The sequence below is a fragment of the Mixophyes fleayi genome, chromosome 4, assembly GCF_038048845.1.
Source record: "Mixophyes fleayi isolate aMixFle1 chromosome 4, aMixFle1.hap1, whole genome shotgun sequence".
NCBI lineage: Eukaryota > Metazoa > Chordata > Amphibia > Anura > Limnodynastidae > Mixophyes > Mixophyes fleayi.
The window spans coordinates 1,703,104-1,727,643 of record NC_134405.1 but is presented as its reverse complement, the minus strand read 5'-3'; the positions used below and the strand labels follow the sequence as shown (position 1 = coordinate 1,727,643).

Sequence of the window (24,540 nt, the reverse complement as noted above, 5' to 3'; positions counted from 1 at the left end):
GATAATGATGTACCTACCTCCTGGGTAATGATGTACCTACCTCCTGGATAATGATGTACCTACCTCCTGGATAATAATATGACTACCTCCTGGATAATGATGTACCTACCTCCTGGATAATGATGTACCTACCTCCTGGATAATGATATGCCTACCTCCTGGATAATGATGTACCTACCTCCTGGATAATGATGTACCTACCTTCTGGGTAATGATGTACCTAACTCCTGGGTAATGATGTACCTACCTCCTGGATAATGATATGACTACCTCCTGGATAAGGATGTACCATACCTCCTGGATAATGATGTACCTACCTCCTGGATAATGATATGCCTACCTCCTGGATAATGATGTACCTACCTCCTGGATAATGATGTACCTACCTCCTGGGTAATGATGTACCTACCTCCTGGATAATGATAAGCCTACCTCCTGGATAATGATGTACCTACCTCCTGGATAATGATATGCCTACCTCCTGGATAATGATATACCTACTTCCTGGATAATGATGTACCTACCTCCTGGATAATGATATGCCTACTTCCTGGATAATGATGTACCTACCTCCTGGATAATGATGTACCTACCTCCTAGATAATGATGTACCTACCTCCTGGATAATGATGTACCTACCTCCTGGATAATGATATACCTACTTCCTGGATAATGATGTACCTACTTCCTGGGTAATGATGTACCTACCCCCTGGATAATGATGTACCTACCTCCTGGATAATGATGTACCTACCTCCTGGATAATGATGTACCTACCTCCTGGGTAATGATGTACCTACCTCCTGGATAATGATGTACCTACCTCCTGGGTAATGATGTACCTACCTCCTGGATAATGATAAGCCTACCTCCTGGATAATGATGTACCTACCTCCTGGATAATGATATGCCTACCTCCTGGATAATGATATACCTACTTCCTGGATAATGATGTACCTACCTCCTGGATAATGATATGCCTACTTCCTGGATAATGATGTACCTACCTCCTGGATAATGATGTACCTACCTCCTAGATAATGATGTACCTACCTCCTGGATAATGATGTACCTACCTCCTGGATAATGATATACCTACTTCCTGGATAATGATGTACCTACTTCCTGGGTAATGATGTACCTACCCCCTGGATAATGATGTACCTACCTCCTGGATAATGATGTACCTACCTCCTGGATAATGATGTACCTACCTCCTGGGTAATGATGTACCTACCTCCTGGATAATGATGTACCTACCTCCTGGATAATGATGTACCTACCTCCTGGATAATGATATGTCTACCTCCTGGGTAATGATGTACCTACCTCCTGGATAATGATATGACTACCTCCTGGATAAGGATGTACCTACCTCCTGGATAATGATGTACCTACCTCCTGGATAATGATATGCCTACCTCCTGGATAATAATGTACCTACCTCCTGGATAATGATGTACCTACCTCCTGGATAATGATATACCTACCTCCTGGATAATGATGTACCTACCTCCTGGATAATTATGTACCTACCTCCTGGATAATGATGTACCTACCTCCTGGATAATGATATGCCTACCTCCTGGATAATGATGTACCTACCTCCTGGATAATGATGTACCTAACTCCTGGGTAATGATGTACCTACCTCCTGGATAATGATATGACTACCTCCTGGATAAGGATGTACCTACCTCCTGGATAATGATGTACCTACCTCCTGGATAATGATATGCCTACCTCCTAGATAATGATGTACCTACCTCCTGGATAATGATGTACCTACCTCCTGGGTAATGATGTACCTACCTCCTGGATAATGATATGCCTACCTCCTGGATAATGATGTACCTACCTCCTGGATAATTATGTACCTACCTCCTGGATAATTATGTACCTACCTCCTGGATAATGATGTACCTACCTCCTGGATAATGATATGCCTACCTCCTGGATAATGATGTACCTACCTCCTGGATAATGATGTACGTACCTACTGGATAAGGATGTACCTACCTCCTGGATAATGATGTACCTACCTCCTGGATAATGATATACCTACTTCCTGGATAATGATGTACCTACTTCCTGGGTAATGATGTACCTACCCCCTGGATAATGATGTACCTACCTCCTGGATAATGATGTACCTACCTCCTGGGTAATGATGTACCTACCTCCTGGGTAATGATGTACCTACCTCCTGGATAATAATATGACTACCTCCTGGATAATGATGTACCTACCTCCTGGATAATGATGTACCTACCTCCTGGATAATGATATGTCTACCTCCTGGGTAATGATGTACCTACCTCCTGGATAATGATATGACTACCTCCTGGATAAGGATGTACCTACCTCCTGGATAATGATGTACCTACCTCCTGGATAATGATATGCCTACCTCCTGGATAATAATGTACCTACCTCCTGGATAATGATGTACCTACCTCCTGGATAATGATATACCTACCTCCTGGATAATTATGTACCTACCTCCTGGATAATTATGTACCTACCTCCTGGATAATGATGTACCTACCTCCTGGATAATGATATGCCTACCTCCTGGATAATGATGTACCTACCTCCTGGATAATGATGTACCTAACATCTGGGTAATGATGTACCTACCTCCTGGATAATGATATGACTACCTCCTGGATAAGGATGTACCTACCTCCTGGATAATGATGTACCTACCTCCTGGATAATGATGTACCTACCTCCTGGATAATGATATGTCTACCTCCTGGGTAATGATGTACCTACCTCCTGGATAAGGATGTACCTACCTCCTGGATAATGATGTACCTACCTCCTGGATAATGATGTACCTACCTCCTGGATAATGATGTACCTACCTCCTGGATAATGATATGCCTACCTCCTGGATAATAATGTACCTACCTACTGGATAATGATGTACCTACCTCCTGGATAATGATGTACCTACCTCCTGGATAATGATGTACCTAACATCTGGGTAATGATGTACCTACCTCCTGGATAGTGATATGACTACCGACTGGATAAGGATGTACCTACCTCCTGGATAATGATGTACCTACCTCCTGGATAATGATATGCCTACCTCCTGGATAATGATGTACCTACCTCCTGGATAATGATGTACCTACCTCCTGGGTAATGATGTACCTACCTCCTGGATAATGATATGCCTACCTCCTGGATAATGATGTACCTACCTAAACTCCCACCGGTCGGCTACCTCTCTTTCTCATCCCTTCTTCCCCTTCCTCGTCTCCGTCTCCGTTTCTCCCGTCTCTCCATCTCATCCATGTGCCTGTCTGTCTTCCCCTCCCTTTAGATTGTTCGCTCCTTCTGAGCAGGGCTCTCCTACCTCCTGTTTCCATCACTTTTAACTGCGCTCTCCAGCTACTCAGCTCACCTCCTCTCTTACCCTCTGCCCTCTGTCTCCTCTCGCTTCTCTCCGCTCCCCTCAGTAACTCTCAACCTGTCATCTGTGCCCACCCTCTTGGGCCATAGTTACCTGCCTGTACTCACTTTTCCCCTCCCTCCCTCTCTTTCATGCTGTGCCTGAGCCCCCAGAGTTATAGTGCTTACTGTTACTTGTACTGTGCTGTTTCACCTTGTACTGTGCCATTGTTTGTCCTTGTACGGCGCTACAGATACTTTGTGGCGCCCTATAAATAAAAATTAATAATAATAATAATAATAATAATAATAATAATAATACCTCCTGGAGAGTGGTTCCCTTGTCTGGATGTTGTAAAGGGGTTTTCCATGTAAAGGACCCTGTGGTCATCCACCACTGTTGTCTTCCATGGACGTCCAGGTCTCTTGTGTTGCTGAGCTCACCAGCGTGTTCTTTCTTTTGTCAGAATGTCCCACACTGTGGATTTGACCTCTCCTAAGGTTCCCGCTGGATTTTGGTTTGTTTTTGCAGCCTCAGGACGGCCGGTCTCACTGCATTGAGAGCTCCTTTGACCTCATGTTGTGGGTTCACAGAAACAACTTCCAAATACAAATGTCACATCTGGAATCCACTTCAGACCTTTAGTCTCTTAATTGATAAAGAAATAGCGAAGGAACAGCCGCACCTGTCCATCAAACAGGTTTTGAGTCAATTGTCCAATTACTTTTGGTCATTTAAATAAGAGGGGGTTACATATTAACCAGCTGTACATCCTAAATATTCCTCCAATATGAATGTGAATACCCTCAAATTAAAGCTGATAGTCTGAACTTTAGGCCCATTGTATTATATAATGTAACTTGAATATGTTTTGGTAAACAGCTAAAAAAACAAAAATTGTGTCAATATTCAAGTATATTTTTTTCAAATATATTTTTTATTACTGTTTGTTCCCAATTCTAAAGCACTACAGGATCTGTTGGCACTATATAAATAAATGTTAATGTCGATGATATGGTCCTAACTGTATTTATTATAATTAATACTAAGACTCTTCACACCTTCTTCTTCACTGTCCTCCATATTACATTTAGCATAGAAGGAAGAAACGACAGGTGAATAAGATTATGAGGAAAGAAGCTGAATTTACCCATAAAATCTCTGTATTCCCCTTCAAACCAGATAACACAATGAAGGACAAATTGATGGAGATTGACACATGAGGGAAGAGGATTCTGTCTGATGAAATAAGAGGTCTATCCCAAGAGAGCTGGATTATGCTAGGAGAGTGAAACAGAGAGAGGAAGAGTGACTAAGCTCATCTGCATCTCAATAGGGCTGGGGAGTTATACATAGTGTGAAGAGAGAGAGAGACCACACCCATCTACAGTAGGGAGCTCAGGAGACAGTTCAACGTGTCCAAAACGAGACAGGAAAATTGGGAGAATTGAATTTCACAAGAAATGAACTCAGGGAACCCAGTGTTTCTAAGAGAAAGAGACCACAGTGAAAGATTGAGGACTTAACCACAGCAATACAAGGACAGTGTAGTTTGTGTGTTCAGCCATTAAAGGGAAAGTAGCTACTTGCAGAAAATGGGATTCAGGTGCTTGTTGAATTTTGTGAATCCAGCATTCTTTTGCTGTTAACTTGCTGTTAATTAAAGCTAATCTATATTCACAAGACTGAATGACCTGTTGGAGACCTGGGCATCGCACATGACTATTATAGTCCCATAGTGCTATATTTAGTCCTTGTACTGGCTGCAGTAAGCCCTTTGGTTAGGATGTATTTCTGAGATGAAATGTAGGTGGGTCTACCTTAAGTAATTTCCTATGAAACCATATTGATTGGTGTTTCAGTATTACTGTAAACTGTTACCAAGTTATCAAATCATCATGGGCCCCTGAAAATCACCCCTGTCCCATAAGCTGGTGGTATGAGATATTATAATGGGACTGCTAGTTCCAGAGTTAGTAATTGCTGTGTCCTATGGAGATGAGGCGGGTGAGAGACTGGGGTGTAACACCCAGAAAGAGAGTTTGCAGTGTGCAGAAGGTATAAATGCTGTTTGGTTATCTGGAGTTACCTATGAGGGGCAGATGGGTATCTGCTGGGGACTGTGAGTAACTGGTATTCTCCATATCACAGGCTCACGTCAGAGCGATGTTCAGAGGATATTAAATGCAGTTGGAAGATTGAGAGAAGAGATCCGAAAAGAAAATGGTGAGCTCATACTAGTCCAGAACACTTACCCCCCAGACCTGTCATTTCCCAGCAACACCCAATCATAGATCTGACCACTGTCACCAGTCACCTCTAGTTTCAATATTTCTTATCACCCATCACATGATATCATCTAATATGTGACCAATGTCCCTGATTCCCTGAAACAATCCCACAGTCCTAACCATCTGACAATATCACTAAATCATTCTTTATGTTTATGAGATGCTTAGTACTTCTTCTGTTACACTGTATTTTTGTTTGTAATTCTCAGTATCTGTTCTTGTTCTATAAATATTGACAAATAGACAGTACTATTCCTCTTGTTCTGTATGGTGAGTGTAATTGTCAGTATCTCTTCTTACAATGATCTATAGAAAACTGCTCTACAACTTCCATCTCTTCCATCCAGTAAAATTATATGAGAAGTGTAAAGGGGTAATGTGACAGGATGGACCTCCTATGCCACCCTGTCCATGCTTTGCTGGGTACCGGCTGGGCTTGCCTTGCCACTGTCCCCTTTCTCTCTCCCAAATGCACCTTCTAACCACAGTAGAAAGTGCTTGCTGCTGCCACCACTAGACTCCTACCCCGACACCTAGGACCTCGTCCTTCTAGGCAACTCTCGCTGCTAGGGTACTCCTTGCTGGGCACCTGGGCTGGTACACCTTACATCTTGCCATCAGATCGGGGTTGCTGTGGTTGGTTCCACCTGACCTATCACACTTGCCAGAGCTGCGGGTAGCTGGGTTCCAACCTCAGAACAGCCGGATAATTGATTACATTGGTCTAATCTGTAGGTCACAGGAATTGACGCAGGTAAGTAGTCGTAAAAACAGGTTCTTGAAGCAGTGATGTTTTATTAGCTCATGTGTCCTAATAAGGGCAGTTACACACTAGTTTATGGTACTAGTGATTTCAGAAGGTACAGATGGAATAATGCATTACATGGTCAAACAGTGCTCATTGTTATAGAGTTTTGGACATCAGCCTGGCAGAAAGCAGTCCAACCGACTTTTCCGACCAGACTCCAAAAAGTCTGAAATATTTCATTCAAAGATTAAAATCAGGATATAACATACTCTCCAGACTTGGGGTCAATGTAAATTTAAGCGTTAACAAAATTCACACCAATCTGTGATTTCCTGCATCTTGTCTGAGAGACATAGGAAACCTATCTGCAAGTCTACTACCCCCTCCTGTGCTTTCAGGCTAAACAGACATGTTGGTCACTGAAATGAAAAAGTCTAATTAACAAGAGATTACCCACCTTCAGACACATGTAGAAAAACATTTCATTCAGACATGTCTTTTGCATCAGAAATCAGTACATTTCTAATAAACAAATATAACGCAGAGTCAAAATTAGTACATTTGCAATTATATAAATTTGCGACACTGCCCTAATAATTTAAATCTATTTATATAATAAGTTAGTTAGAAGTGAGCCAGTCACAGGTAATTATACATAATTTACAAACGTGATGTTTTTGCTACAGATAAATACAATTACACATGAGTCAAACAGGCGCTCAGAAAGGCAGCTTGTAGCTAAATCAATAAGGTCCCAACCGCAACCTAATTATATAACATCAATAAACAAAATGGATAAACTGACAGCCACCAATCAATATGGGAGAAGACAAAATATCTTCAAGACATAAAACAGTGAATAACGGAGTATAATGTAATTATTGAAATTGAAAAAAGTCTTATTTGAGATGAAACTCCTTCTAAAAGTAATGCTGCCGTATATATCAACAGTAGAGCTCTATAGGTAAAGTTCTCCTTATATAGTTCCCATTCACCAGTACCTCCGTTCATATGGTGAAAATAGGGTTGTGGGAGAAGGAGAAAAGGAGGGGGGGGTGGAGAATTGGAATTGAAGCGGTACAGACAATATACTTAAGTACTAGTGAGTTTAGCAGATGATTATAGTTTTTTTTGCAGTTTTAAATGCTATAACTCTTTTGTTTTATGTCTATAGCTCTGATGCGGTGTATATTGTGCGTGGTTCTGTTTACCACTAATTGCTAATAGCGCTGGTTTATAGCTCTGAGAATTATATGGCGTTGGTGGTAATGTTTATAGCTCTGTGTTTTAATTCCCTGTTATTAGGGTTATAATATATAATTTAAGGCTGATAATGTTGCTGTCCTAGGAACTAGACAGTATATCTGGTCTTATGGGATAATTATAGGTGTATTATCTTGTGGTTACAGCTTAGGGCATGGGTAGGAGGATATAAGATTTCCTCTCTTAAATTATGATGGCAATTATGTTGTGTAATTAAAAGTGTAATAGGTGTCTTTAGTTTGGGCAATCTGGATGGGTGAGTGATAGCTCTGTGTCTCAGGTGTCCCTGATTGAAATACTATCCCCACCCCACAAAAAGGTATTAGATACACGCTCCCCCCTCAATAACCTCCAAATAATTCCCACTCTATTTAGCTACTTAACCCCATGCTATCCCCAACACCCCCAGCAGGTATACCCCCCTCCCCCTCCCCCCCTAACAATCCCCAATTTATTCATTTCGACCACATCAGTCCCACACAACAAAAACCTTTAAGACTTAAGAATTTACAATTTATTTATTCAATATCGAACCCTCCAAAACCTGCCAACACCACATACCTACCACAATAAATCAACCCCTCCTAAGCAAACCACCAAAATTAGTAATGAAATATAACTAATAAAACACTTAAACAAAATAAAATAAATAAAATATAAAAAATAAAACAATAATTAAAAGTATCTTCCATCATCCCATTTATACCACATAGCACCCCTTAATAGCTAGCCAACATCTTAAACCCGCCCCCCGATCATCTACCCCATCCATAATCCCCTCCCAATAAGATCTAGCGTCCTTCTGTTTGGTCCGTATCAGCACACAGCCTCCCCGCCCCAGGAGCAATCAATACCTAAAAGCAGCACATACTCTCAATTCTCCCAAAAACCAATCTATTAAAAGAACACATTTGTATCCATCTAACCACCAGTGTTGCCATCACTAAATCACCTGATTCTAAAATCAGAATCACCAATAATTCGCACCATACACTAAACAGCCCCCCATTAACACTCACCCTAACTGCAGCATAATAATTAAAAATTCCATTACAACAACTCCTCATAGTGATTACCCTCCTCATTAAACTCACCAAATTATTCTGCATTCAGCACCTTTTCATACCCCAACGCCCAGAGCGTAACCTTCTCACACAGCGACCAAAAATTCTCATTACTAGCAACACATTAATCCCCACTATTTAATAAATAGTGCCAATCAAATCCTTATCTCCCACCCCATTCCCAATTCCCCTCCCCTCCTGCATCCCGATTGAATAGAACACCAGAGCTCAGGAATTAAAGGAACATCATACTCACACAACCACCATATCCCTAACGAAGTCCCTGGGCGAAACGCGTTGGTTAAACATCAAGCAGCACTTGGAGTAGAGGACCAGAAGACTCCTCATGCTACCACCTATCTTAGACCGACTCTCTCACCAGACCACAGCTACGAGGAAAAAGCAAGGAACTCAGCGGCGAATAGATCAAGCAGTGGAAGGCACTGGTGCCTGTGCGTTCCACTCAGAAGCCGGAAGTTCGGCATTTGGAACACATAGTGCGTTCCAAATGCCGAAACAGGAAACCGCTCGGCCAAGCTACTGGTACCCTTCTCTCGGAACCTCACCAGCATCAGCCTACAAAGGCACCTAACACAACTGCTCTTATATGAGCAATCTATAAGAGCACCCTCATACCCGCTAACACCCCCTTATCACCCATTACACAGAGACACAGAGCTATCATTCACCCATCCAGATTGCCAAAACTAAAGACACCTATTACACTTTTAATTACACACCATAATTGCCATCATAATTTAAGAGAGGAAATCTTATATCCTCCTACCCATGCCCTAAGCTGTAACCACAAGATAATACACCTATAATTATCCCATAAGACCAGATATACTGTCTAGTTCCTAGGACAGCAACACTTTCAGCCTTAAATTATATATTATAACCCTAATAACAGGGAATTAAAACACAGAGCAATAAACATTACCACCAACGCCATATACTTCTTAGAGCTATAAACTAGAGCGATTATACTATTACCCTAATAATAAGGCTATAAACACAGAGCTATAAACGTTACCACTAACACCATATAATTCTCAGAGCTATAAACCAGCGCTATTAGCAATTAGCGGTAAACAAAAACCAGGCACAATATACACCGCATCAGAGCTATAGACATAAAGCAAAAGAGTTATAGTATTTAAAACTGCAAAAAAAACTATAATCATCTGCTAAACTCACTAGTACTTAAGTATATTGTCTGTACCGCTTCAATTCCAATTCTCCACCCCCTCCTCCTTTTCTCCTTCTCCCACAACCCTCTTCTCTACACTCTAGGCACCCCAGGATGCGCCACGGCAGAAACGACACAAAAAACTACATCCACGGGAACTGGTACTCCCGGAGCATCTGTAACGGCGGCAGCAATAACCACCAGAACACACAAATCAAGCGCAGACGTCCAAGGTATTCCACCTAAAAAGGGTCTCCGCCACCTACGTTATACAATGAAAATAAACCAGGAACTTCTCCGTATAGATATCTGTTTTTGGCATCCAGACTTCTATCGGTCAGTTCCCAGATCGCATCAGGTCACAACAGAAACGGTTAACACGGACATCCAAGAGTCTTATGGAAGAAAATAAAAAGTATCCACATAGTGTAATTCTGTTTCATAACGTTCAAAAATCCTTTTATTGTTGCAATAAAAATAAACTTATAGTGACTAGCATCCTTAATTATACAACATAAAGCCCATACCAGATGTTAGACAAGAGAGAGCCTTGTAAAATCAGTCACTGCTCATGCCCGGGATAAAGCAGAGAGAAGCAGGGGCTCCATGGTGCAATTCAGCAATGACAGGCGCAGCCGAGTCTCCACTCTCACATCAAGGTGAATTCACCTTAAGAAGGCTCCAGGTGAGCCGAAACGCGTTGATGTGGGAGTGGAGACTCGGCTGCGCCTGTCATTGCTGAATTGCACCATGGAGCCCCTGCTTCTCTCTGCTTTATCCTGGGCATGAGCAGTGACTGATTTTACAAGGCTCTCTCTTGTCTAACATCTGGTACGGGCTTTATGTTGTATATATAAGGATACTAGTCGCTATAAGTTTATTTTTATTGCAACAATAAAAGGATTTTTGAACGTTATGAAACAGAATTACACTATGTGGATACTTTTTATTTTCTTCCATAAGACTCTTGGATGTCCGTGATAACCGTTTCTGTCGTGACCTGATGCGATCTGGGAACTGACCGATAGATCCACGAGAGGTAACCAAAGGTTTTCCACTAAGTCTGAATGCCAAAAACAGAAATCTATACGGAGAGGTTCCTGGTTTATTTTCATGGTATGAGCAGAGGTACTGGTAATTGGGAACTATATAAGGAGAACTTTACCTATAGAGCTCTACTGTTGATATATATACGGCAGCATTACTTTTAGGAGGAGCTTCAGCTCAAATAAGACCTTTTTTTCCGATTTCAATAAGTACATTATACTCCGTTATTCACTGTTTTATGTCTTGAAGATTTTTTGTCTTCGCCCATATTGATTGGCGCCTGTCAGTTTATCCATTTTGTTTATTGATGTGATGTATTTGCTGTTTTCTTCTTACTGTAATAGCACTGCCATGTTCCATTTGGATGGTTGAAAAATGTCAGAAATGTTCTTACTTTAATCTCCGACCATTTTCCAGAACCCGTCCTAAACCATCCTCATTTCCTACAGGTACTCTAGACCCTCTATGCAGCTCTGGCTGGAGATATTATGCATTGAGCTGCTATTATGTATCCAAAGAAATTCATCCATGGTCTTACGCCAGGAAAGACTGTGAAGATAGGAAGTCTCATCTGGTTGTAATTGACAGTGCTGAGGAGCAGGTTAGTACGTATTGAACAGCTTGTGATCACCATATATTTTTACATATGGGGGAAAAGTGCTGGGTATCAGGAGATTAGTGGAACATCAATAGATATAGCAGAGAAACGTTGAGTATCGGGATTTTACTGAAATATTTATAGATATGGGGAGAAGTGTTTGATACCAGGAAAATTACTTGAACATTGCTAAAATGGGGAAGTAGTGTTGGGTACCTGGAGATTAGTGTTATATCACGTGAAATAGTGAAGAAGTGTTGGGTACCGGGAGACTATTTGAAAATCACTTTATATGGGTGAGAAGTTTTGGGTTTCGGGAGATTATTGGAACATAGCTTGATATGTGGAGAGAAGAGTCAGGTTCCGAGAGATTAATTTAAATGCAGTATTCTGGTTTAGTGAGAGAGTAACTAAATGTTGATAAACTGAGCAGACATTGTTAGATATTTAAATATGGGGTGCACCGAGTCCTGGTAAGGGTGTTTAAGAATATATGGATAAACAGAGCCCAGAGATGGATGTATAAGTAAATGTGGGTGTACACAGTACAGAGATAGGTGTATAAGTAAATGTGGGTGTACATAGTACAGAGATGGGTGTATAAGTAAATGTGGGCACACAGAGTAGAGATGGGTGTATAAGTAAATGCGGGTGCACATAGTCCAGAGATGGGTGTATAAGTAAATGTGGGCACACAGAGCCCAGAGATGGGTGTATAAGTAAATGTGGGTGCATATAGCCCAGAGATGGGTGTATAAGTAAATGTGGGTACACATAGACCAGAGATGGGTGTATAAGTAAATGTGGGCACACAGAGCCCAGAGATGGGTGTATAAGTAAATGTGGATGCACATAGCCCAGAGATGGGTGTATAAGTGAATGTGGGTACACAGAGCCCAGAGATGGATGTATAAGTAAATGTGGGCACACAGAGCCCAGAGATGGGTGTATAAGTAAATGTGGGTACACATAGACCAGAGATGGGTGTATAAGTAAATGTGGGTACACATAGACCAGAGATAGGTGTATAAGTAAATGTGGGTGTACATAGTACAGAGATGGGTGTATAAGTAAATGTGGGCACACAGAGTAGAGATGGGTGTATAAGTAAATGCGGGTGCACATAGTCCAGAGATGGGTGTATAAGTAAATGTGGGCACACAGAGCCCAGAGATGGGTGTATAAGTAAATGTGGGTGCATATAGCCCAGAGATGGGTGTATAAGTGAATGTGGGTACACATAGACCAGAGATGGGTGTATAAGTAAATGTGGGCACACAGAGCCCAGAGATGGGTGTATAAGTAAATGTGGGTGCATATAGCCCAGAGATGGGTGTATAAGTAAATGTGGGTACACATAGACCAGAGATGGGTGTATAAGTAAATGTGGGCACACAGAGCCCAGAGATGGGTGTATAAGTAAATGTGGGTGCACATAGTACAGAGATGGGTGTATAAGTGAATGTGGGTACACAGAGCCCAGAGATGGGTGTATAAGTAAATGCGGGTGCACATAGTCCAGAGATGGGTGTTTAAGTAAATGTGGGTACATATAGACCAGAGATGGGTGTATAAGTAAATGTGGGTACATATAGCCCAGAGATGGGTGTATAAGTAAATGTGGGTACATATAGTCCAGAGATGGGTGTATAAGTAAATGTGGGTGCACATAGACCAGAGATGGGTGTATAAGTAAATGTGGGTACACAGAGCCCAGAGATGGGTGTATAAGTAAATGTGGGTGCACATAGTACAGATATGGGTGTATAAGTAAATGTGGGTGCACATAGTACAGAGATGGGTGTATAAGTAAATGTGGGTGCACAGAGCCCAGAGATGGGTGTATAAGTAAATGTGGGTACATATAGTCCAGAGATGGGTGTATAAGTAAATGTGGGTACACATAGTACAGAGATGGGTTTATAAGTAAATGTGGGTGCACAGAGTAGAGATGGGTGTATAAGTAAATGTGGGTACACATAGTCCAGAGATGGGTGTATAAGTAAATGTGGGTGCACAGAGTAGAGATGGGTGTATAAGTAAATGTGGGTACACATAGTCCAGAGATGGGTGTATAAGTAAATATGGGTGCGCATAGTACAGAGATGGGTGTATAAGTAAATGTGGGTACACATAGTCCAGAGATGGGTGTTTAAGTAAATGTGGGTACATATAGACCAGAGATGGGTGTATAAGTAAATGTGGGTGCACATAGTTCAGAGATGGGTGTATAAGTAAATGTGGGTACATATAGTCCAGAGATGGGTGTATAAGTAAATGTGGGTGCACATAGACCAGAGATGGGTGTATAAGTAAATGTGAATACACAGAGCCCAGAGATGGTTGTATAAGTAAATGTGGGTGCACATAGTACAGATATGGGTGTATAAGTAAATGTGAATACACATAGCCCAGAGATGGGTGTATAAGTAAATGTGGGTGCACAGAGCCCAGAAATGGGTGTATAAGTAAATGTGGGTACATATAGTCCAGAGATGGGTGTATAAGTAAATGTGGGTACACATAGTACAGAGATGGGTTTATAAGTAAATGTGGGTGCACAGAGTAGAGATGGGTGTATAAGTAAATGTGGGCACACATAGCCCAGAGATGGGTGTATAAGTAAATGTGGGTGTACATAGTACAGAGATGGGTGTATAAGTAAATGTGGGTACACATAGTACAGAGATGGGTGTATAAGTAAATGTGGGTACACATAGTACAGAGATGGGTGTATAAGTAAATGTGAATACACAGAGCCCAGAGATGGTTGTATAAGTAAATGTGGGTGTACATAGTACAGAGATGGGTGTATAAGTAAATGTGGGTGCACAGAGCCCAGAGATGGGTGTATAAGTAAATGTGGGTGTACATAGTACAGAGATGGGTGTATAAGTAAATGTGGGTGCACAGAGCCCAGAGATGGGTGTATAAGTAAATGTGGGTACATATAGTCCAGAGATGGGTGTATAAGTAAATGTGGGTACATATAGACCAGAGATGGGTGTATAAGTAAATGTGGGTACATATAGTCCAGAGATGGGTGTTTAAGTAAATGTGGGTGCACATAGTTCAGAGATGGGTGTATAAGTAAATGTGGGTACATATAGTCCAGAGATGGGTGTATAAGTAAATGTGGGTGCACATAGTACAGAGATGGGTGTATAAGTAAATGTGAATACACAGAGCCCAGAGATGGGTGTATAAGTAAATGTGGGTGTACATAGTACAGAGATGGGTGTATAAGTAAATGTGGGTGCACAGAGCCCAGAGATGGGTGTATAAGTAAATGTGGGTACATATAGTCCAGAGATGGGTGTATAAGTAAATGTGGGTACACATAGTACAGAGATGGGTGTATAAGTAAATGTGGGTGCACATAGTCCAGAGATGGGTGTTTAAGTAAATGTGGGTACATATAGACCAGAGATGGGTGTATAAGTAAATGTGGGTACATATAGTCCAGAGATGGGTTTTTAAGTAAATGTGGGTGCACATAGTTCAGAGATGGGTGTATAAGTAAATGTGGGTACATATAGTCCAGAGATGGGTGTATAAGTAAATGTGAATACACAGAGCCCAGAGATGGGTGTATAAGTAAATGTGGGTGCACATAGTTCAGAGATGGGTGTATAAGTAAATGTGGGTACATATAGTCCAGAGATGGGTGTATAAGTAAATGTGGGTACACATAGTCCAGAGATGGGTGTATAAGTAAATGTGGGTACACATAGCCCAGAGATGGGTGTATAAGTAAATGTGGGTACACATAGTACAGAGATAAGTGTATAAGTAAATGTGGGTACACATAGTACAGAGATGGGTGTATAAGTAAATGTGGGTACATATAGTCCAGAGATGGGTGTATAAGTAAATGTGGGTACACATAGTCCAGAGATGGGTGTATAAGTAAATGTGGGTACACATAGTACAGAGATAAGTGTATAAGTAAATGTGGGTACACATAGTCCAGAGATGGGTGTATAAGTAAATGTGGGTACACATAGTCCAGAGATGGGTGTATAAGTAAATGTGGGTACACATAGCCCAGAGATGGGTGTATAAGTAAATGTGGGTACATATAGTCCAGAGATGGGTGTATAAGTAAATGTGGGTACACATAGTCCAGAGATGGGTGTATAAGTAAATGTGGGTACACATAGTCCAGAGATGGGTGTATAAGTAAATGTGGGTACACATAGACCAGAGATGGGTGTATAAGTAAATGTGGGTACATATAGTCCAGAGATGGGTGTATAAGTAAATGTGGGTACACATAGTCCAGAGATGGGTGTATAAGTAAATGTGGGTACACATAGTACAGAGATGGGTGTATAAGTAAATGTGGGTACACATAGCCCAGAGATGGGTGTATAAGTAAATGTGGGTACATATAGTCCAGAGATGGGTGTATAAGTAAATGTGGGTACACATAGTCCAGAGATGGGTGTATAAGTAAATGTGGGTACACATAGTCCAGAGATGGGTGTATAAGTAAATGTGGGTGCACAGAGCAGAGATAGGTATATAAGTAAATGTGGGTACACATAGTCCAGAGATGGGTGTATAAGTAAATCTGGGTACACATAGTCCAGAGATGGGTGTATAAGTAAATGTGGGTACACATAGTACAGAGATGGGTGTATAAGTAAATGTGGGTACACATAGTCCAGAGATGGGTGTATAAGTAAATGTGGGTGCACAGAGTAGAGATGGGTGTATAAGTAAATGCGGGTGCACATAGTACAGAGATGGGTGTATAAGTAAATGTGGGTACACATAGTACAGAGATGGGTGTATAAGTAAATGTGGGTACACATAGACCAGAGATGGGTGTATAAGTAAATGTGGGTACACATAGTCCAGAGATGGGTGTATAAGTAAATGTGGGTGCACAGAGCAGAGATAGGTATATAAGTAAATGTGGGTACACATAGTCCAGAGATGGGTGTATAAGTAAATGTGGGTACACATAGTACAGAGATGGGTGTATAAGTAAATGTGGGTGCACATAGTCCAGAGATGGGTGTTTAAGTAAATGTGGGTACACATAGTCCAGAGATGGGTGTATAAGTAAATGTGGGTACACATAGTACAGAGATGGGTGTATAAGTAAATGTGGGTACACATAGTACAGAGATGGGTGTATAAGTAAATGTGGGTGCACATAGTACAGAGATGGGTGTATAAGTAAATGTGGGTGTACATAGTTCAGAGATGGGTGTATAAGTAAATGTGGGTACATATAGTCCAGAGATGGGTGTATAAGTAAATGTGGGTACACATAGTCCAGAGATGGGTGTATAAGTAAATGTGGGTGCACATAGACCAGAGATGGGTGTATAAGTAAATGTGGGTACATATAGTCCAGAGATGGGTGTTTAAGTAAATGTGGGTGCACATAGACCAGAGATGGGTGTATAAGTAAATGTGGGTACATATAGTCCAGAGATGGGTGTTTAAGTAAATGTGGGTGCACATAGTTCAGAGATGGGTGTATAAGTAAATGTGGGTACATATAGTCCAGAGATGGGTGTATAAGTAAATGTGGGTACACATAGTACAGAGATGGGTGTATAAGTAAATGTGGGTACACATAGCCCAGAGATGGTTGTATAAGTAAATGTGGGTGCACATAGTACAGAGATGGGTGTATAAGTAAATGTGGGTACATATAGTCCAGAGATGGGTGTATAAGTAAATGTGGGTACACATAGACCAGAGATGGGTGTATAAGTAAATGTGAATACACATAGCCCAGAGATGGGTGTATAAGTAAATGTGGGTGCACAGAGCCCAGAGATGGGTGTATAAGTAAATGTGGGTACATATAGTCCAGAGATGGGTGTATAAGTAAATGTGGGTGCACATAGTACAGAGATGGGTTTATAAGTAAATGTGGGTGCACAGAGTAGAGATGGGTGTATAAGTAAATGTGGGTACATATAGTACAGAGATGGGTGTATAAGTAAATGTGAATACACAGAGCCCAGAGATGGGTGTATAAGTAAATGTGGGTACATATAGTCCAGAGATGGGTGTATAAGTAAATGTGGGTGCACAGAGCCCAGAGATGGGTGTATAAGTAAATGTGGGTGCACATAGTACAGAGATGGGTGTATAAGTAAATGTGAATACACAGAGCCCAGAGATGGTTGTATAAGTAAATGTGGGTGCACATAGTACAGATATGGGTGTATAAGTAAATGTGGGTGCACATAGTACAGAGATGGGTGTATAAGTAAATGTGAATACACATAGCCCAGAGATGGGTGTATAAGTAAATGTGGGTGCACATAGTACAGAGATGGGTGTATAAGTAAATGTGAATACACATAGCCCAGAGATGGGTGTATAAGTAAATGTGGGTGCACAGAGCCCAGAGATGGGTGTATAAGTAAATGTGGGTACACATAGACCAGAGATGGGTGTATAAGTAAATGTGGGTACACAGAGCCCAGAGATGGGTGTATAAGTAAATGTGGGTGCACATAGCCCAGAGATGGGTGTATAAGTAAATGTGGGTGCACATAGTACAGAGATGGGTGTATAAGTAAATGTGGGTACACATAGTACAGAGATGGGTTTATAAGTAAATGTGGGTACACATAGACCAGAGATGGGTGTATAAGTAAATGTGGGTACACATAGTACAGAGATGGGTGTATAAGTAAATGTGGGTACACATAGTCCAGAGATGGGTGTATAAGTAAATGTGGGTACATATAGTCCAGAGATGGGTGTATAAGTAAATGTGGGTACACATAGTACAGAGATGGGTTTATAAGTAAATGTGGGTACACATAGACCAGAGATGGGTGTATAAGTAAATGTGGGTACACATAGTACAGAGATGGGTTTATAAGTGAATGTGGGTGCACATAGTACAGAGATGGGTGTATAAGTAAATGTGGGTACACAGAGTACAGAGATGGGTGTATAAGTAAATGTGGGTACACATAGTACAGAGATGGGTTTATAAGTAAATGTGGGTACACATAGACCAGAGATGGGTGTATAAGTAAATGTGGGTACACATAGTACAGAGATGGGTTTATAAGTTAATGTGGGTGCACATAGTACAGAGATGGGTGTATAAGTAAATGCGGGTGCACATAGTACAGAGATGGGTGTATAAGTAAATGTGGGTACACATAGACCAGAGATGGGTGTATAAGTAAATGTGGGTACACAAAGCCCAGAGATGGGTGTATAAGTAAATGTGGGTGTACATAGTACAGAGATGGGTGTATAAGTAAATGTGGGTGCACATAGTACAGAGATGGGTGTATAAGTAAATGTGGGTACACATAGACCAGAGATGGGTGTATAAGTAAATGTGGGTACACATAGTTCAGAGATGGGTGTATAAGTAAATGTGGGTACACATAGTACAGAGATGGGTGTATAAGTAAATGTGGGTACACATAGTCCAGAGATGGGTGTATAAGTAAATGTGGGTGCACATAGTACAGAGATGGGTGTATAAGTAAATGCGGGTGCACATAGTACAGAGATGGGTGTATAAGTAAATGTGGGTACACAGAGTACAGAGATGGGTGTATAAGTAAATGTGGGTGCACATAGTACAGAGATGGGTGTATAAGTAAATGCGGGTGCACATAGTACAGAGATGGGTGTATAAGTAAATGTGGGTGCACATAGTACAGAGATGGGTGTATAAGTAAATGCGGGTGCACAGAGCACAGAGATGAGTGTATAAGTAAATGTGGGTACACATAGACCAGAGATGGGTGTATAAGTAAATGTGGGTACACATAGTTCAGAGATGGGTGTATAAGTAAATGTGGGTACACATAGTACAGAGATGGGTGTATAAGTAAATGTGGGTACACATAGTCCAGAGATGGGTGTATAAGTAAATGTGGGTGCACATAGTACAGAGATGGGTGTATAAGTAAATGCGGGTGCACATAGTACAGAGATGGGTGTATAAGTAAATGTGGGTACACAGAGTACAGAGATGGGTGTATAAGTAAATGTGGGTGCACATAGTACAGAGATGGGTGTATAAGTAAATGTGGGTGCACATAGTACAGAGATGGGTGTATAAGTAAATGTGGGTACACATAGTACAGAGATGGCTGTATAAGTAAATGTGGGTGCACATAGTACAGAGATGGGTGTATAAGTAAATGTGGGTACACAGAGTACAGAGATGGGTGTATAAGTAAATGTGGGTGCACATAGTACAGAGATGGGTGTATAAGTAAATGTGGGTGCACATAGTACAGAGATGGGTGTATAAGTAAATGTGGGTACACATAGACCAGAGATGGGTGTATAAGTAAATGTGGGTACACATAGACCAGAGATGGGTGTATAAGTAAATGTGGGTGCACATAGTACAGAGATGGGTGTATAAGTAAATGTGGGTACACAGAGTACAGAGATGGCTGTATAAGTAAATGTGGGTACACATAGCCCAGAGATGGGTATATAAGTAAATGTGGGTACACATAGCCCAGAGATGGGTATATAAGTAAATGTGGGTACATATAGACCAGAGATGGGTGTATAAGTAAATGTGGGTACATATAGTCCAGAGATGGGTGTTTAAGTAAATGTGGGTACATATAGACCAGAGATGGGTGTATAAGTAAATGTGGGTACACATAGTCCAGAGATGGGTGTTTAAGTAAATGTGGGTACACATAGTCCAGAGATGGGTGTTTAAGTAAATGTGGGTACACATAGTCCAGAGATGGGTGTATAAGTAAATGTGGGTACATATAGTCCAGAGATGGGTGTATAAGTAAATGTGAATACACAGAGCCCAGAGATGGGTGTATAAGTAAATGTGGGTGCACATAGTTCAGAGATGGGTGTATAAGTAAATGTGGGTACATATAGACCAGAGATGGGTGTATAAGTAAATGTGGGTACACATAGTCCAGAGATGGGTGTTTAAGTAAATGTGGGTGCACATAGTTCAGAGATGGGTGTATAAGTAAATGTGGGTACACATAGACCAGAGATGGGTGTATAAGTAAATGTGGGTACATATAGTCCAGAGATGGGTGTATAAGTAAATGTGGGTACATATAGTCCAGAGATGGGTGTATAAGTAAATGTGAATACACAGAGCCCAGAGATGGGTGTATAAGTAAATGTGGGTGCACATAGTTCAGAGATGGGTGTATAAGTAAATGTGGGTACATATAGTCCAGAGATGGGTGTATAAGTAAATGTGAATACACATAGCCCAGAGATGGGTGTATAAGTAAATGTGGGTACACATAGACCAGAGATGGGTGTATAAGTAAATGTGGGTACATATAGTCCAGAGATGGGTGTATAAGTAAATGTGGGTACACATAGTCCAGAGATGGGTGTATAAGTAAATGTGGGTACACATAGTCCAGAGATGGGTGTATAAGTAAATGTGGGTACACATAGCCCAGAGATGGGTGTATAAGTAAATGTGGGTACATATAGTCCAGAGATGGGTGTATAAGTAAATGTGGGTACACATAGTCCAGAGATGGGTGTATAAGTAAATGTGGGTACACATAGTCCAGAGATGGGTGTATAAGTAAATGTGGGTACACATAGACCAGAGATGGGTGTATAAGTAAATGTGGGTACATATAGTCCAGAGATGGGTGTATAAGTAAATGTGGGTACACATAGTCCAGAGATGGGTGTATAAGTAAATGTGGGTACACATAGTACAGAGATGGGTGTATAAGTAAATGTGGGTACACATAGCCCAGAGATGGGTGTATAAGTAAATGTGGGTACATATAGTCCAGAGATGGGTGTATAAGTAAATGTGGGTACACATAGTCCAGAGATGGGTGTATAAGTAAATGTGGGTACACATAGTCCAGAGATGGGTGTATAAGTAAATGTGGGTGCACAGAGCAGAGATAGGTATATAAGTAAATGTGGGTACACATAGTCCAGAGATGGGTGTATAAGTAAATGTGGGTACACATAGTACAGAGATGGGTGTATAAGTAAATGTGGGTACACATAGTCCAGAGATGGGTGTATAAGTAAATGTGGGTGCACAGAGTAGAGATGGGTGTATAAGTAAATGCGGGTGCACATAGTACAGAGATGGGTGTATAAGTAAATGTGGGTACACATAGTACAGAGATGGGTGTATAAGTAAATGTGGGTACACATAGACCAGAGATGGGTGTATAAGTAAATGTGGGTACACATAGTCCAGAGATGGGTGTATAAGTAAATGTGGGTGCACAGAGCAGAGATAGGTATATAAGTAAATGTGGGTACACATAGTCCAGAGATGGGTGTATAAGTAAATGTGGGTACACATAGTACAGAGATGGGTGTATAAGTAAATGTGGGTGCACATAGTCCAGAGATGGGTGTTTAAGTAAATGTGGGTGCACATAGTACATAGATGGGTGTATAAGTAAATGTGGGTACACAGACCACAGAGATGGGTGTATAAGTAAATGTGGATGCACATAGTTCAGAGATGGGTGTATAAGTAAATGTGGGTACATATAGTCCAGAGATGGGTGTATAAGTAAATGTGGGTGCACATAGACCAGAGATGGGTGTATAAGTAAATGTGGGTACATATAGTACAGAGATGGGTGTATAAGTAAATGTGGGTACACATAGTCCAGAGATGGGTGTTTAAGTAAATGTGGGTACACATAGTCCAGAGATGGGTGTTTAAGTAAATGTGGGTACACATAGTCCAGAGATGGGTGTTTAAGTAAATGTGGGTGCACATAGACCAGAGATGGGTGTATAAGTAAATGTGGGTACATATAGTCCAGAGATGGGTGTTTAAGTAAATGTGGGTGCACATAGTTCAGAGATGGGTGTATAAGTAAATGTGGGTACATATAGTCCAGAGATGGGTGTATAAGTAAATGTGGGTACACATAGTACAGAGATGGGTGTATAAGTAAATGTGGGTACACATAGCCCAGAGATGGTTGTATAAGTAAATGTGGGTGCACATAGTACAGAGATGGGTGTATAAGTAAATGTGGGTACATATAGTCCAGAGATGGGTGTATAAGTAAATGTGGGTACACATAGTACAGAGATGGGTGTATAAGTAAATGTGGGTGCACAGAGCCCAGAGATGGGTGTATAAGTAAATGTGGGTACATATAGTCCAGAGATGGGTGTATAAGTAAATGTGGGTACACATAGCCCAGAGATGGGTGTATAAGTAAATGTGGGTGCACAGAGCCCAGAGATGGGTGTATAAGTAAATGTGGGTACATATAGTCCAGAGATGGGTGTATAAGTAAATGTGGGTGCACATAGTACAGAGATGGGTTTATAAGTAAATGTGGGTGCACAGAGTAGAGATGGGTGTATAAGTAAATGTGGGTACACAGAGGAAAGAGATGGGTGTATAAGTAAATGTGGGCGCACATAGTCCAGAGATGGGTGTATGTGTGAATGTGGGTACACAGAGCCCAGAGATGGTTGTATAAGTAAATGTGGGTGCACATAGCCCAGAGATGGGTGTATAAGTAAATGTGGGTACATATAGTCCAGAGATGGGTGTATAAGTAAATGTGGGTGCACATAGTACAGATATGGGTGTATAAGTAAATGTGGGTGCACATAGTACAGAGATGGGTGTATAAGTAAATGTGAATACACATAGCCCAGAGATGGGTGTATAAGTAAATGTGGGTGCACATAGTACAGAGATGGGTGTATAAGTAAATGTGGGTGCACATAGTACAGAGATGGGTGTATAAGTAAATGTGGGTACATATAGTCCAGAGATGGGTGTATAAGTAAATGTGGGTACACATAGTACAGAGATGGGTTTATAAGTAAATGTGGGTACACATAGACCAGAGATGGGTGTATAAGTAAATGTGGGTACACATAGTACAGAGATGGGTGTATAAGTAAATGCGGGTGCACATAGTACAGAGATGGGTGTATAAGTAAATGTGGGTACACAGAGTACAGAGATGGGTGTATAAGTAAATGCGGGTGCACATAGTACAGAGATGGGTGTATAAGTAAATGTGGGTGCACATAGTACAGAGATGGGTGTATAAGTAAATGCGGGTGCACATAGTACAGAGATGGGTGTATAAGTAAATGTGGGTACACAGAGTACAGAGATGGCTGTATAAGTAAATGTGGGTACACATAGCCCAGAGATGGGTATATAAGTAAATGTGGGTACACATAGCCCAGAGATGGGTATATAAGTAAATGTGGGTACACAGACCTTGATACATGACACAAAGGGCCTGATTCATTAAGGAAAGCACTCATTTTTTTTCTTAAGTTTTCTCCTGGACAAAACCTTGTTACAATACAAGGGGTACATATTAGTTTTTTATTGTGCACATAAGGAAAATATTGGCTTTTTTCCTAGATCAACTTTAAATTTCAATGTACAAATAAGCTATCAAGTATTTGTGTGCTACATGAAAATACAGCCAGTATTTTCCTTATGTGCAACATAATAAACTAATTTGCACCCCTTGCATAGCAAAATGATTTTGTCTAGAAAACTTAAGTAAGATGACTTACTCAATTTGTTGCTTAACTGTCCCTAATGAATCAGCCCCACATTTATCAGAGATGTGTATATAAGAAAATGTGAAATGGGTTTATAAATAAACTAACTGAAGTACCCGGGTTAAATTTTTCAAATTATTAAGTTATCAATGAGTTGGATGTCAACATTTTAAAAATAATTAGCAGCTTAGCAGCTCTTCCAGCAGACCCATGAGGTGTCTTTTTTTATATTAAAAGTCATCCAAATCCATCCAGTGGCTGGCCCAGAACAGTCTCCCTGGTCAAATTTCTGGTCAGCGTACACAAACGGGAGGTCTAACTGGGACCTCAACCCCCTATGTCTTCTGGGATCTAATGTACCAGTCTGTGAAGGTGAAGTTTTCATCCAAATCCATCCAGTGGAAGACTTAGAACA

At 41.0% G+C, this 24,540-nt stretch overlaps 1 protein-coding gene across 1 annotated transcript in view; it reads left to right on the top strand.

The window, feature by feature from the left end:
• LOC142149540 (C-type lectin domain family 10 member A-like) overlaps window positions 1-24,540 on the top strand; it is a 51,507-nt gene that overhangs the window by 7,493 nt on the left and 19,474 nt on the right. Inside the window, exons 3-4 of the mRNA XM_075204870.1 lie at window positions 5,558-5,632; window positions 11,461-11,612. Coding sequence (XP_075060971.1) covers window positions 5,558-5,632; window positions 11,461-11,612 — 227 coding nt within the window. The remainder of the gene's footprint in view (window positions 1-5,557; window positions 5,633-11,460; window positions 11,613-24,540) is intronic.